The sequence below is a fragment of the Dreissena polymorpha genome, chromosome 3, assembly GCF_020536995.1.
Source record: "Dreissena polymorpha isolate Duluth1 chromosome 3, UMN_Dpol_1.0, whole genome shotgun sequence".
Taxonomy (NCBI): Eukaryota; Metazoa; Mollusca; class Bivalvia; order Myida; family Dreissenidae; genus Dreissena; species Dreissena polymorpha.
The window spans coordinates 147,197,548-147,213,108 of NC_068357.1; the positions used below are offsets into that span (position 1 = coordinate 147,197,548).

At 35.8% G+C, this 15,561-nt stretch overlaps 2 protein-coding genes across 3 annotated transcripts; one reads left to right on the forward strand and one right to left on the reverse strand.

Annotated features, from left to right (window-relative positions):
- Positions 1-1,161: 1,161 nt before the first annotated feature.
- Positions 1,162-5,563, forward strand: LOC127871887 (protein Churchill-like). The gene is made up of 4 exons (XM_052415151.1): positions 1,162-1,306; positions 1,780-1,921; positions 2,570-2,640; positions 4,804-5,563. Exons 1-4 carry the CDS (start codon positions 1,268-1,270, stop codon positions 4,906-4,908), a joined length of 357 nt encoding a protein of 118 aa, XP_052271111.1. The 5' UTR covers positions 1,162-1,267; the 3' UTR covers positions 4,909-5,563.
- On the reverse strand, positions 5,429-11,834 carry LOC127871886 (uncharacterized). Of its 2 annotated transcripts, XM_052415148.1 has the most exons (6): positions 11,679-11,834; positions 11,046-11,299; positions 10,098-10,216; positions 9,457-9,584; positions 9,051-9,194; positions 5,429-5,543 (listed from the first exon to the last, which is right to left on the reverse strand). In XM_052415148.1, the coding sequence occupies exons 1-6, from the start codon at positions 11,793-11,795 to the stop codon at positions 5,499-5,501; spliced, it is 807 nt and encodes a 268-aa protein (XP_052271108.1). In that variant the 5' UTR covers positions 11,796-11,834; the 3' UTR covers positions 5,429-5,498. The 2 variants fall into 2 exon arrangements, with proteins under 2 accessions (XP_052271108.1, XP_052271109.1); XM_052415149.1 differs by lacking the exons at positions 11,046-11,299; positions 11,679-11,834 and adding an exon at positions 10,433-10,647.
- Between the last annotated feature and the right edge of the window lie 3,727 nt (positions 11,835-15,561).

Here is a 15,561-nt window from a genome sequence, read left to right on the forward strand (position 1 = left end):
ATGACCCAGTTGACAGTGATCATGCTGTCTTTAAGACTGAAATCTTCACGGAGTAAAGGGCAACTTCCCTATAAAGTTCATGTAGTTCGATACCATAATTCAATAAAACGTATGAAAAAACATTATTACCGTTCTTGTCGTTACATTCTGCATCAAGACTAACTGTCCAGCGCCGTTTGAAACCTTTGTTTACATACATTTCAACTAACTGACATTTTAAACATACGAGTGATTTCATTGGTCCAATGCGGAGGTGTGTCTTTACAACTGAAGATTTCATTCATAAAGAATACATGATCACTGTCAACTGGGTCATGCGTGTTGTGTATCGTGTTATTTCTTAAAAGTTGACCCAGCATTTGTAAAAATATTGCAAGACATATACATTTCCAGAAAGGAAATTCATTTCTGCGTTGAATAAGACCGAAATCGTGAAAATCGCTGCAAAATTGATGAAGATATGGCTGTTCAAAGCGATGCACCCCGTTATGGGGTGATTTTGAGTTGCATACCTTGTTATATATATATTTGATAGTGAAATATTTTTTTTCAGAAAAGTTAATTTTTCGTTATTATATGATTATTTATCATTCAAAATGATGTTTTCACTAATTAATAGCATAGCCACACGCTAACCACCTTTGGTATAAACAGAAATAAATGCATACAATTTCTCTTACGAAGTTTCTGGAGATACTTTATAGTAGTCGATGTATCACGATTAAAAACTAGGTCAGATCTTATTTAAGAAAAAAATTCTAGATGCCACTCTATATCACTCTGTATCACTCAATATTGTTGAAACTTTGTAAAAATGTTTATCTTAACGATATCGAGGTCATTTTCGATTCTGGATCAAGTGAGGTCAACAGCTATAGGTAACAAGGTCGATATTATACAAAAACGTTCTATTACTCAAGATGTTTTCTCATAGAGATAACTTTTGATCGTTCATAAACATCGACCACAATCAACGCCGTATATCTTTTTTAAAGATATTTCTTGTGAAGTTAACACAATATTAACGTGTATCGTGGTTTTACATTATTTTCATAAATATGAAAAAAATTGGTTTGTTTGGATAAAAACAGTTTGCTAAAATGTTGAACAAATTCCTAAAAATGCCCAGTGTGATAGATCCGACGAAATGAGTGACGTCACACCTCTATTTATAAATTAGGGTGTAGACTACTTCCGGTCTACTTTCAGTTTCATTTTTTTCAACACGGGTCACAGAAATCTAAATCACTTTGTTTTGGCACAAAAGATGTGCGTTTCTTGTGTAAAAGTGGAGTTTCCAGATCGCGTATGTAGCATTTTTCTAAAATAGTTTATAAATTGAACTATACATATCGATAATGTTCACGTTAAAACTTGTCAGATTTTGCTTACAGTATTGGAACATGTTTTCGTGATGTCTACATTACTACTACCAAGAGATTGTACTACTACTAGTCTGAAATACTTTGTTGTTAAAACAATATGCAAAATACCAACAAAGCTCTGCTGAGCAATCTTCTCGCGTCCACTATGAAATTAAACTTTAGTCACTACCTGTACACATTCAAAAATGTTCACATACATTTCTAAAATGTATCTATGTTGAATGATGTTATTTATATAGGACATCAATGCATCATTATGAATGATCTTCCAATACAATTCCTTCTTAATGTAAGATTTTGTGCGGGCGCCTATTGGTTTATGGATGAAAACTGTACAAAGGTGCTCAGTCTTAATTTGAAATTAACTGTTAAATGTAATGCCCTGTATTTTCAGGCCACAGTATGCCTCGATTCAGGCTCATACATGTTAAACTACGCAGGATGCCATCAGTGTGGTAAAAAACAGATTGCTATAGTCAATGGCATAACAACTGAGGAGGATGAAGATGATGATGAAGAAACTATAACATATGAACGTATGGATAAGTTTATAATTAAAGAAATAACCATATAATACAGATATTTATCACCGTGTTGCTAATCAATATGCTTAAATTATACTAGAAAACAGATATGCATATCACCTGTAATTAATGTTTCAAATATAAAATTGATAAATCAGGCAAATTAAATGTTTTAACAGCATAGTATACACAAGAATACTCCTAGTATAAAAACATTATTTATACATTTGCGGTCACAAATGTCACCACTGTTTATGCATTTAGCGAATCAGAAAGCCATTGGATTTTCATGTATCTCTCCTGTAAAACTATCAGTCCCTCTCTTTGAAAATGGTACTTAAAGCATGTCCCTTAAAAGTGTCCTCCCAGATTAGCCTTTGCAGTCTTCACAGGCTAATTAAGGAGGACACTTTCTACCTAGACTGGATTTTCGTTCGGAGATCAAGGGACTTCCTTTAAGTAAATAATTCCTTAAAAGCAGTGTGGTCTCAGATTAGCCTGTGTAGACTGCACAGGCTAACTTAGGACAACACCCACATGCACAAAACCCAGACCATGGCTCAATTGTATTTAATATTAGTAGGCTTAGGTGTAAATACTATAATGTCTCATTAATTAATGGTTATCAAATCTACACTTACTTAATGTTTATAATTTCAGATATCTGTCAAGGTTGCAGTCATGTGGTCGCCAATCACGAGCATGTTTTTCGAGTGGAAGATGGATATCAGGTTCATTTTTTATTTAAAAAATTGTCACTTTGGAATTTGTTTGCACCTATGATGCCATCATCTTTCTCAGTCAGTTATTTTCAACTTTTCATTGTAATGGTACATCCCTGTTTAATTCATGTTTACTTATTAAATATTAAGATAATGGCATTATTCTTAAATTGTGCTATTCTTTAGACTTAATTTTTTCTTTAGACTTAATTTTACAACTGGTCATTCAATCTTCAAATGTCGCTTTAATGCTTTTAAACTTGCGCCAGATGTCTAATTAATACCAACCCATGCGAATCACAAAGTCTTATGCGACATCAGGTCGTTTAACTTTTTAAATTTTCTGGACCTCATCAGATGTTATTCAGTTTATTTCTATCATATTGATGTTCAGAATTTCCTACCGATTTAAAATACTGTTAAATGATAACCGAATTAAAAAGTGTTCTTTTATAACATACTGTAAAACTTCAAATAAAAAGTGAAAAAAATATTTTTTTATATAAATAACAAGGTTTTTTTAACATCAATATTAAACCATACAGTACCCTGTGAAACTTTCCAGTCATTTTAAATGCTTACTTTCGCATTATATGTCGACAAGGTCAAGGAAAAGTTTACGTCATAATTTTCCCCACTTTTGCTGTACACTCATAACAAGGATTAAAACCTGTAAACTTCATTACAACCAATTAAAAACTGTTGCGTCTCTTTTAAGTCACTTAACTCAATTCAAGATTTGACTGGTTCTGAGAACAGCACTTAGTCAGTTTGTTACATAACCAGCACAGATAGCAATTTAGCTAGACTGGTAGGCTATCTTCCATTCTATTTTATAGTTAAACAATCTTTTGACAAAAAAGAAAACTATTCCAATCCATATTTGTAACATATTGGAAGGTTTGTTTTTTATTTTTAACCAAAACAAAGTTTTAACTATCTGTTTTTTATTCCCCCATTACCATTGGTAATGGGGTCTATATAGGAGTCACTTTGTCGGTCGGTCTGTCCTGAAAATTCATCTGCTATTCCCCAAACTTGGTCAGAAGTTGTATCTAGATTATGTCTAGGTCAAGTATGAATATGGGTTATGCCGGGTCAAAAACTACTTTTTAAACCGAAAGTTTGTCCAGACCATAACTATGTCATTTATCGTAACAAAAGATTTTAAAATGACTTGGTACATTTGTTCACTATAATGGGACGGTGTGTCATGCAAAAGAAGTACGTCGATATCTCCAAGGTGAAGGTCATACTTGGAGTTGCCCATAAATGAGCTTATCCAGGCCATTACTTTGTCATTTTAATGTGAGACTTTAAAATCATTTGGCACATTTGTTCCCCAACCTTGGACAGTGTGTCATGCGAAAGAATTACGTCAATATCTCCCAGGTCAAGGTCACACTTTGAGTTCAAAGGTCAAAAATGGCCAAAAATGAGCTTGTCCAGGTCATAACTATGTCGTTCATTGTGAGATTTAAAAATCATTTGGCACATTTGTTCACCATAATTAGACGGTATGTCATGCGAAAGAATTGCGTTATATCTGCAACGTTAAGGTCACACTTTGAGTTCTTAAGTCAAAAATGGCCATAAATGATCTTGTCCATGCCATAACTATGTCATTCATTGTTAGATTTTAAAATTACTCGGTACATTTGTTCACAATCATTGAACGGTGTGTAATGTGAAAGAATTACGTCGATATATCCAAGGTCAAGGTCACACTTGGAGTTCAAGTCATAAATGAGCTTGTTGGGCCATAATTATGTCATTCATTGTGAGATTTTAAAATGACTGTACATTAATTTTGTTCACAGTCATTGGACGGCGTGTCATGCGCAAGAATTCAAAGGTCAAAATGGCCATAAATGATAATGGCATAATAATTCTTTAAAATAGCCATAAATTAGCTTCTCTTGTTTTGTGAAGAGAGCATGCAAAATATTCTGTGTCAATGCAGCATGTGGGGGTATACGTCATGTCTGTGACAAAGCTCTAGTTTGGTCAGAAACGAGGACCCCAGTTTTGGAAAAGATACTGAACCTCAGAAAATTGCGTCGGAAACGTCATATAATGTTTTTCCCATTGGTTGTACCATACTGTAAAACTTGTTCTTTAGCTAACTGAAGTAAGTTAACTACATGACTTGATGACTAAATTTCATTTTAGATATACAGCATGTACTGTTTACTATGTGGAAGAGGCGATGATGAGCGATGCATTCTACCCTGCGACCCCAATGGACCAAGAACTGATGTTGCAGAATTGGACTGAGAGAATTGCCCCTTTATAACACGGAGTCTTGATTGGAAATACTAAAAGGGGCAGTGAGGAAACTTTTTTTTGTTTTATGATTTGCTGCTCAAGTTTATCCACACTTTGTTATCATAAATAATACCGCTCTTTGAATGAAGAGTCTGTAAGTATCAATAAATGATAAAGGGGTTAAACAAAATGCAGAGACCATAGACATTTAAGAAATGTTATACAAAATGTTCTATATAATGTTGCTGTAAACTTGTTCAACTGTGAATATACCACCCTGATTAATACATGAAATAGTTGTTTCAATGTGAATTATGTATTTTTAACCTTGTATATATGGTTTACTTTCGGAATATTCCACTTTAATCTTACAAATCATGTATTTTGTTATTGTTAAGTTTGAACTTTTTTATCATTGATAGTAAACAAATGTTATAATTTATTGCAACATGTAATATGTATTTAAAGTTCAAATATTCAAATGTATTTATATTTGCCAGTACATTAAAATACACAACATAAACATGTAAATATGTACAGTTTTTATTTAACAATCAACAACATATTGAATGTCATTATGTAAGGCATGTAGTTTGAGTTTACAGACACTGGTATCTCTGTACTTGTTTTCTTGATCTCTGACTCTGAAATATAAGAGGAAATAAAGTTTTTTTATAGAAATACTCCAGGACACTAACTGTATCTATTGAAGTATTTTTTAGTTTTTTTAACTTGATGCAAATGTTTTCATCAATAACTGTTATACATTCTTTAAACACTGATATACATTCAATATCAACCAAACAATTAAAAATTTTTGTAAAGATTGAATTAGAACTTCAATAGAAAATGAAAGGAAATAGAGATTTTTGCATTATTTGAAACAAAGGGCATTAATTCTGAAACACTTAGTGATAATTTACTGATTATCCTACTGCGCTAAAAATTTATGTCAACAAACATTTCCAGAAAGTTTGGTCAGGATTCTATGTAAACAACCAGAGAATTGAAAGGTCAAATTTCTCAATTTTTGTATTTATAAAGGCCAATTACTATGAATGGGCTGGTTATTGAAGGTGACTGCTTTTTATGCCAGCAAACGTGTCCAGAAAGTTTGGTGATGTGTTAATGAAAACCATACAACATAGAGAACAGAAGCCACCCGGAGACCCCCCTCCCCCCAATGCATCCGCCAGGTGTATAAAAATATCAGATGCGCCAAGACCATTGTTCCACTTAGGTATTATAAATTTATACTGTAAATATTTTTGTCAGTGACCAAAATTATGTCCCAAATTGAATATCTGTAGTAGTTGCATTCTGTGCAAGCTTTAACATGCGTTTTGCATATGTTCAAAGCTGCATAATTCTGTTCAGTGGCAGGTCAGATAACTCGGAAGAAATTAGAAAGTTTTAATTTGTAGTGGAAAAGTTTCACATAAATATCTGTAGTAGTTACATAGATCAGATATGTACTTGTTGCATGCAAACCCTAACCCTAATGTCATTTTGCATGCAAACCTGAACAAGAATTTTCAAAGAGCAAGAGATGTGTTCATCAGAAACACAATGCCCCTACTACGCCGCTTTGAAATAAAATATCATTTAGCAGGTATAGAAATCATCTCCCTTTAAAGCTTATTACTTCCCTTGGATTTTGTCCTATCCAACCGCAGGGGGGGGGGGGTCTGTAGACAGTCAAAAATGACCAAGTCAGACATCACTGATAACCAAGTCCTGTGGTTTATCAAAGAGATCATAGCCAGAGTTCATCATGTATCTATGGACATAAGTCCACAGGTATGTAATGAACCCTACCATTCACATATTAGTACAGGAAAGAAATGATAATTATCTCATTTAAAAAAAAAACTTGGACAAATCAATCATTTAAGTTATACATAATCAAAATAAAAAATCTGCTCAGTAACTGTGAAAAGAACTTAAATTCTTGGTAGGGAAATCTGAGATTTATAATTATATATAAATTACTTCTCTTGAAAATACTTTTCTCTAACAAATCTCTATTTTTAGTAGCAAATAATTATAAGCCACTACCGTGATTGTAGATTCAAAGGTTACCTTAAAGTACCTAAGATACTTGTATGCCCTTCACCTTTCACCACTCAAAATGTGCAGCTCCATGAGATACACATGCATGCCAAATATCAAGTTGCTATCTTCAATATTGAATAATTATCTCCCTTTACAGCTTATTACTTCCCTTGGATTTGTATTTTTGACCCTAGACCTTGAAAAATGACCTTGACCTTTTACCACGATATGTTTGTCAGAAACACAATGCCGCCTACTGCGCCGCTTTGATTTATTTAAAAAATATATATAATTTGGCAGGTCAGATAATTATGTCCATTTAAAGCTTATTACTTCCCTTGGATTTGTTTTTTCGACCCTAGACCTTGAAGGATGATGTTCACATTGAAATTTTACCACTCAAAATGTGCAGCTCCATGAGATACACATGCATGCCAAATATCAAGTTGCTATCTTCAATATTTAAATAGTTATGGCCAATGTTAAAGTATTTTTTCGGACGGACTGACATACTGACTGACTGACGGACAGTTCAACTGCTATGTGCCACCCTACCGGGGGCATAATAAAAAGGGACATAACAATAGTTGATGCCATGTTCTTTGAAAATTCGTTTAGAAGTATCATTAAACCTACAATATGAATAGGTACACTAAACATTGCAATTCAGAACCATATTCATTAACCCCATGTAAAACAGCTGCTAAGCATTGTAATTAGAACTTCATTTCTAATCATTGACGAATTTCTGAAACCATGTAATTTTTATGCACCCAGTAGGGTGGCATATAGCAGTTGAACTGTCTGTCGGTGTATCAGTATGTCAGTCTGTCCGTCTGTCCGAAAACTTTAATGGCCATAACTTTTTCAATATTGAAGATAGCAACTTGATATTTGGCATGCATGTGCATCTCACAGAGCTGCACATTTTGAGTGGTGAAAGGTGTAGGTCAAGGTCATCCTTCAAGGTCAAATGTCTAATATTATGGCGTCTGTCCGTCCGTCCAAAAACTTTAACATTGGCCATAACTTTTTCACTATTGAAGATAGCAACTTGATATTTGGCATGCATGTGCATCTCACAGAGCTGCACATTTTGAGTGGTGAAGGGTGAAGGTCAAGGTCATCCTTCAAGGTCAAATGTCTAATATGTGGCATCTGTCCAAAAACTTTAACATTAGCCATAACTTTTTCACTATTGAAGATAGCCACTTAATTTTTGGCATGCATGTGTATCTCATGGAGCTGAACATTTTGAGTGGTGAAAGGTCAAGGTCATCCTTCAAAGTCAAATGTCAAATATATGGCACCTGTCCGTCCGAAAACTTTAACATTGGCCATAACTTTTTCAATATTGAAAATAGCAACTTGATATTAATTTTGGCATGCATGTGCATCTCAGGGAGCTGCACATTTTGAGTGGTGAAAGGTGAAGGTCAATGTCATCCTTCAAGGTCAAATGTCTAACATCTGGCGTCTGTCCGTCTGTCCAAAAACTTTTAACATTGGCCATAACTTTTTCACTATTGAAGAAAGCAACTTGATATTTGACATGCATGTGTATCTCATGGAGCTGAACATTTTGAGTGGTGAAAGGTGAAGGTCAAGGTCATCCTTCAAGGTCAAATGTCAAATATATGGCGTCTGTCCGTCCGAAAACTTTAACAGTGGCCATTACTTTTTCAATATTGAAGATAGCAACTTGATATTTGGCATGCATGTGTATCTCATGAAGCTGCACATTTTGAGTGGTGGAAGTTCAAGGTCAAGGTCATCCTTCAAGGTCAAAGGTCATAAAAAAATTATTTCAAAGCGGCGTTCTCATGAAGCTGCACATTTTGAGTGGTGGAAGTTTAAGGTCAATGTCATCCTTCAAGGTCAAAAGTAAAAAAAAAAAACAAAAAAAATAATTTCAAAGCGGCGTTCTCATGAAGCTGCACATTTTGAGTGGTGGAAGTTCAAGGTAAAGGTCATCCTTCAAGGTCAAAGGTAAAAAAAAATATATTTTTTATTTATTTATTTCAAAGCATTGTGTTTCTGACGAACACATCTCTTGTTTCATGCAATTTTAGTATTGAATGTATTTTAAGACTTGCCTTTCGTTCACTTGCATTTGGTTTTGTGAACCTATCTTTCCTCTGACGATGTTTTCTCTCCTCATTTGTAAGTGGCTTATTTCTGTACCGCCTTCGGATTAGGACAGGGTTATTCTTGGGGACACGGTGGGTCAGAGTAAGATGCTGGAGGATAAGAATAAACAACCCTTAAGTGTTTAAATCCTTATGCTACTAGTTGCTCAGTTTGATATCAATATAGCACTGAGCATTAAAGTTAAAATATTTTGTTGAATATTTCATAATGCAGATATTATCAACAGTAATCACAAAATTGATTGCAGTATATTTTAACATTGAAGTCGAAAAATATTGACATAACATACATTAACATAACATGTTCACATATTTTTCTAAACACATGCCAGAATGCAAGTAAAATTAATACCCATGCTGAGGCTTTAGGAGGTTCTTTGGAAACTACATTTTCTGCATTGACTTTGACTTTTGGCCCATTATTATTTCCTTTACAGGTTGAATCTGTCTTGAGCAAATCTTGATCGTTTACTTCCTCATCTACAACAAACAACACACATAGCAAATCGAAACATTTTAAGAAAAGCCCTCATCTTAATACATGTACTTAGCTGTGAAACTGTTTTTGTTGTCCGAGACATAGCTTATAATATTAGTTTAAGTCAATTTAACTTTCTTAGGCACTTGTGCTTTGTAAATCACTTAGACTTTTTAAATAACTTTAATTTATACATTTTTATAGATAATAAAACTATAACCAGCAATTCAGTTGTGTTTTAGTTTTATTCAATGGTATGTTTATTCTAAATTAATAGTCAAGTACATTTACCACTAGTCTAAGATATGAGATGCTGAACACGAAGCAAGACATATTCACATTGAAACCCTCAAATATAAACAAAAATAGAAGTAGCTAAATATTTGCAAATCAACAAACTTGTTTTGTAATGTACCAACATTGAAAAAAGAAATGCATTTTAAATTGCAAATTCATGGGACCAACATTCTGCCATGAAAAAAAAATTGCATTTTATGTGGTAACCGACCAATTACCTATAAGTTGCAGTAGATCTACAAACTCTGTATTGTTTGTAATGACAGCTTCAGCTTGAACACTGTCCAGCAGGTTTAGCAGTAATGGTGTTGTGAATGGCAACTGGCTTAGCATCCAACTGAAAACATTTAAAACACTTATCTAACTTTTAACCACAGTTGTTACTGTTTACAAACTTGGTATCTGCAATATAAATGTATATTTGTAGTTACTAATAAAGATCCTTAATGCTTTTTGAGGAATCAACATCTATTTCGTACATAAATTTTCAAAAAGAACACTTAAAGGGACATCTTCATGAATGTACATACAAAAGAATCTATTATTTTCATACTTAATACATCTTCCTTTGGCCTTATTGCGTTGCAGTAAGTAAACAAATATGTTTTACTAATGCAAACAATTCAACAACAATTTGTTTAACTGAAAGGAGTTGATTAATTCCGGTGATATTTGTTTAATTTATTTGCAGCATGTTTAACCACGCAAAATGGATAGTTCCATACACACTGCAATAGCATTCACTATTTGCATCCATGGCTGACCTAATGCTGGTGACACCACACCAAAGGGAGAGTTAATCCATTGCAATTGGCAATAAACATGTTTTGTTTACTCTAGTAGGGGTTGTTTGCTTCATTTTGCAATTTATGGGGATATTTCTTGAAGGGGGGAAATAGAATGTTAAGATGTATAAAATGAATAAATTTGAATTATTTTAGTTGAAGTAAGATTTTAAAATGCATTAAACATGTTTTAAATCATAGTTATGTGAGTGAAATAACGGAGCGCATGCACATCATGATGTGACGCCATCATGAGAGTCTCGTTCGTAGTGTAAACAAAATCACCAGAAAAAGGTGTCCACCGGAATTAGGTAGATGATGGTACTATTTTCAAATATTGGTTTTATTTTCTCTCACAAATAAGTATAGGCTGTTAATTACCATTTAGGTGTGCCAACTCTTTCTATTGGTTCTTGAATATTTATTACAGATTTGTTTGCAATAGGTGTCCTCAATTTAGTTGCAATGTGTGCCAGCATTGGTGTAATAGGTGAATGGCAAAATCTGTAAGGTGATGACTGATGTTTATAATTGGCGCATAGCGTCCATGGTCTTGGGGTAACATTATACACTGCTGTCTTGTAGTAGTCCTCATTATTCTGCATGTTTATCTCCGCCATTTTTGACGACACGACCTGCAGTGCACATATATGATATTTTTATACATTTTTTGTCATTTGCTTATGATTTGACTAGGTTATTAGGGGACCGTGTATGATTTTCAATGTGCAGTCCTTTGAAATGTTTTATTTAGTGAATTGGAAATATACATCTTTCTACGAACTCTATGAACATTTAGATTTTTAGTGAGTATCCCATTAATCGGCATTATCATGATTTTTGCCATTCGACAACAGAAAGTTTAACTCAAATTTTCAGTTTAATAAGATTAAAATAAACTCAGAGATCAAACATGCACAAGCAAGAATCATTAGATGATAAATGCGCAGTCTTTTGCAAATTTTCCGTTGTGATAGTTTGTATATAGTTGTATTAATTACAATTAGATATTACCTTCGTCGTCTGAACATCGAAAGGCTGATGGGACGAATCGAGACACGTGTAGATTGACCAATGAAAATGTTGTTGATGAGTATTACAACCAATCACATGTAAGTTTACGAAATACATTCCGGGAAAATTGTCTTAGGCTAGAAACCACTAAATCAAAATGTGACCATATGCATGAAAATTGACCCGCCTCATTTCTCTATTCCACTGTATTGCTCATCTTCCTGCCTGATAACAATAAGCTATGGTACACATTTTAAGTTTCTACCCCAGATATCGGGAATGAATGTAACAGAGCAATTCAATTAGGCATCATCATTTCTAGAGTGGGCATCAGACATGCGTTCTGTTCTGATTTGAACTTATTTCTTTTTGCTTAACTTTAAAGATCGATTTAAAAAACTCCATAGCGCAATGTAAAGCACATCGAGAAGGTGCAAGGCTTATGTCGAATGTCAAGGTAACCTTAGATGGTCTACGTCCTTAATGACGCTCATCATCATTAATTACTTCCTTTACGAGAAGAAGAATAAACTCTTCGTCCGACAAAAAGAGACGGGAAAGTCGACAGATCGTCAATGCTATCTCGAGGCCAAAGCTACCTGTCAACGATTTGAGAGGCAAGCTTACTGGAACTACATTGAGAACCACATAGAAGTTGGTGACCAAGACCAGCAACCCAACAAGCAGAAGATGTTCTGGAGCTTCATAAAGTCGACCAGAAAAGACAACTCTGGGTTGGCACCCTTGAAAGACAACGGCAGGATGTACAGCGACCCTCTTGACAAAGCCAACTTACTGAACCGACGATACCAGTCAGTGTTCATCCATGACAAGGACAGTAATGCCAACCCAACACCAGATGGGGAACCAGCACCAACCATGCCACAAATCCAGGCTACGCCCCATGGAGTGCTGACGCAGCTGATGAAGCTTAACCCCCAAAAGGCAACGGGCCAAGATATGCTCCCAGCAAGGGTTCTAAAACAACTGGCAAATGAGTGCGCCCCATATCTCTCACATATATACCAAAAGTGCCTGACAGCAGAATCACTCCCAGATATATGGAAGACTGCCAGTGTCTGTAATATTTAAGAAGCGAGGCAGGTACAAAGCGAGAAACTACCGCCCAGTGTCACTCACTTGTATATGCTATAAAATGCTGGACCATATCATCGTAAGTAATGTCATGGGACACCTGGACAGTTACAACATCCTAACTGATTACCAGCATGGATTCAGAAGGAGGCGGAGTTGTGAAACCCAACTCCTTACCATGTCGGATGAAGTCCTGAAGTCCCTCGACAAAAGGAAACAGCATGACCTTGCCATCCTGGACTTCAGCAAAGCATTCGACAAAGTTCCACACCAGCGTCTGTTGACCTAGCTGCACCACTACGGCATACGCGGCCAGACCTTGGAGTGGATCCGAGCCTTCCTGACAAAAAGAACACAGAGAGTTGCTGTTGACGGAGCAATCTCAGATCCCGCACCAGTAATCAGTGGAGTGCCCCAGGGGAGTGTTCTGGAACCGATCCTCTTCCTGGTTTACATTAACGACATCCCCCTTAAAGTCTCTTTCAAGACAAGACTTTTCGCAGACGACTGTATGGTATACAGAGAAATATCATCGAAACGTGAGTGTGAGCTACTCCAGGAAGACCTCCGTCGTCTGTGGGACAGGGAGAAGCTTTGGAGAATGTCCTTTAACCCAGAGAAGTACTGAATTCTGCGAGTACACAGAAAGCGATCGCCCATTTTGTATAGCTACACCCTTAAAGGCCACACGCTTGTATGTGAAGAAGGTTCAAAATACATTGGGGTTGTGCTGACAAAGGACATGTCCTGGAAGCAATATATTCAAAGGTCTTCAAGAAAAGCAACAGTTCCCTTGGTTTCCTACGCAGGAACTTACGGATAGGCAACGAGGAGGTAAAAAGCGCTGCATACTTTTTCCTTGTTCGCCCAAACCTAGAGTACTGCGGCACTGTGTGGAGCCCATACCATAAGGAACAGCTAGTTCCATGATCTGGAGTTAGTCAAAATACGAGCAGCCCGCTATGTGATGAAAAGATACCACAACACCAGTAGCGTCACATCAATGCTTGACCACCTACAGTGGGATACTCTATAGTCCAGAAGAACCAAAGCCAAACTGACAATGGTCTACAAGATGACCAACGACCTCGTGGACATGCCAGTAACCAAATACCTTTCCCCTTGCTCGAGCGGGACACGGGCTAACCACTCCATCAAGAACCTGCCGTTAACATCTACCTCATACAGTCGCCACAGCTTTTTTCCAAGTATAATCACCACTTGGAACAACCTACCGGCCTCCATTGCTGAAGACCCCGCCTTGGTATCCTTCAAGCGGGGGCCAGCAACAACCAGATTCTAAAGAAGTTGTCAGTGCCAGCTACAAAGTAACCCCCAATGACCCCTCACGGCTGTTCCGGTTGAAGTTCAAACATCTAGGCGGCCACCGTAGCCGGAATAGCATGATGGAGAAGGATGAAACGTAGTTGGTGACTCTGCTTTACTTTCCTTCTGTCTGTTAACTATCAAGCTCATCTTACGTTGCCTTTCACTCTTTATCCTCATTCTTCAACCACCCGTCGAATAATGTGTGATTGCATCGACGTACGATGTAGATTATTTCATTATTGTTGGACCGAACTAGTACGTATAGGTCTCTTTGGTATCGACACACAGATCTAAAAATAAATTTGTTCAATAAATAGTTTACCACATGTCAAAACTGTATGTTTAACCTAAAGGTCACACACATGTAGATCCAAGTAATTTTTTTTGCTTCTTATGAATTGGCCATGAACAGACAAGTTATTATCATAAAATGTGCATACGAGAAAAGGGCAATATTGGCTATATTAAAATTATTGTCCAAATGTGAATGTTATGGATAAAAAAAAATGGGCCAAAGTAGCATTTTTCGGTACTACGGATTAACTTGTTTAAAGTATCCGTTGCATTAGGGTTACTAATATTAAATGACAGTCGAAGACAAGGTGCCTGTCCACATCAAATCGAGCCCGTTGTAAATAATGCCTTTACATTTGGTATTATATAAAATTAGTGTGACCTTGAACTTTGAGATAGAATCGCACGCATAACGATCAACACCGATAAGTTGTGCATTGAACTTAAAGTATGCCTTTGACGTTTAAGTTAGGGATACACACTTTTTGCACAACACATTGAATGATGAACATCTGTGGCAAGTTATGATAAAATGAGTCTTTTGCTCGTACTCGTGCTCGTGCATTTACCTGTAAGTATGATCTGGACCGTTGAGCAAACAAAACGGATCTTACGCTCGAAACGCTACTTCCAATGAGTGATTAGTATATTTTAAATGATGTAGTATAAGTTCGGTATATGTTTCTAATGAAATAATTTGAAATGTAATTACTGTCGTTACATTTGAGCTAGGGACGTGGACGATACGCTCAACGCATTGTCTGCTCATGGAGAGCATTTGTATTAAGTTTCGTATTTTTATTTCAATAACGCTATTTGTTCAATGAAAACTTTGTTATGTTAGTAAAAGTGAGCATATTTTCTGGAATACTAAATTCGATAAATTCTTCCTGTTTATGGATATAACAACATTGCGGCAGCTAATAACATACAATCAAAATTGAAGGCAATGCCGTCTGTGCCGAAGAAAAACAAATCTGAGAAAGCATGTTCATATTAGACGTCTTTCGATTTTTCGGTTAAATTATCAAAAGTCAAGGTCACATCGGTAAGTAACAAATAACTTGTGTCCGCGCAATATAATGATCATCCTTTGACCTATTAGCATGCACATTCCTATAGTGGTTACCTGTGTGCAGCGGAAGACACATATGTATTATGAAGT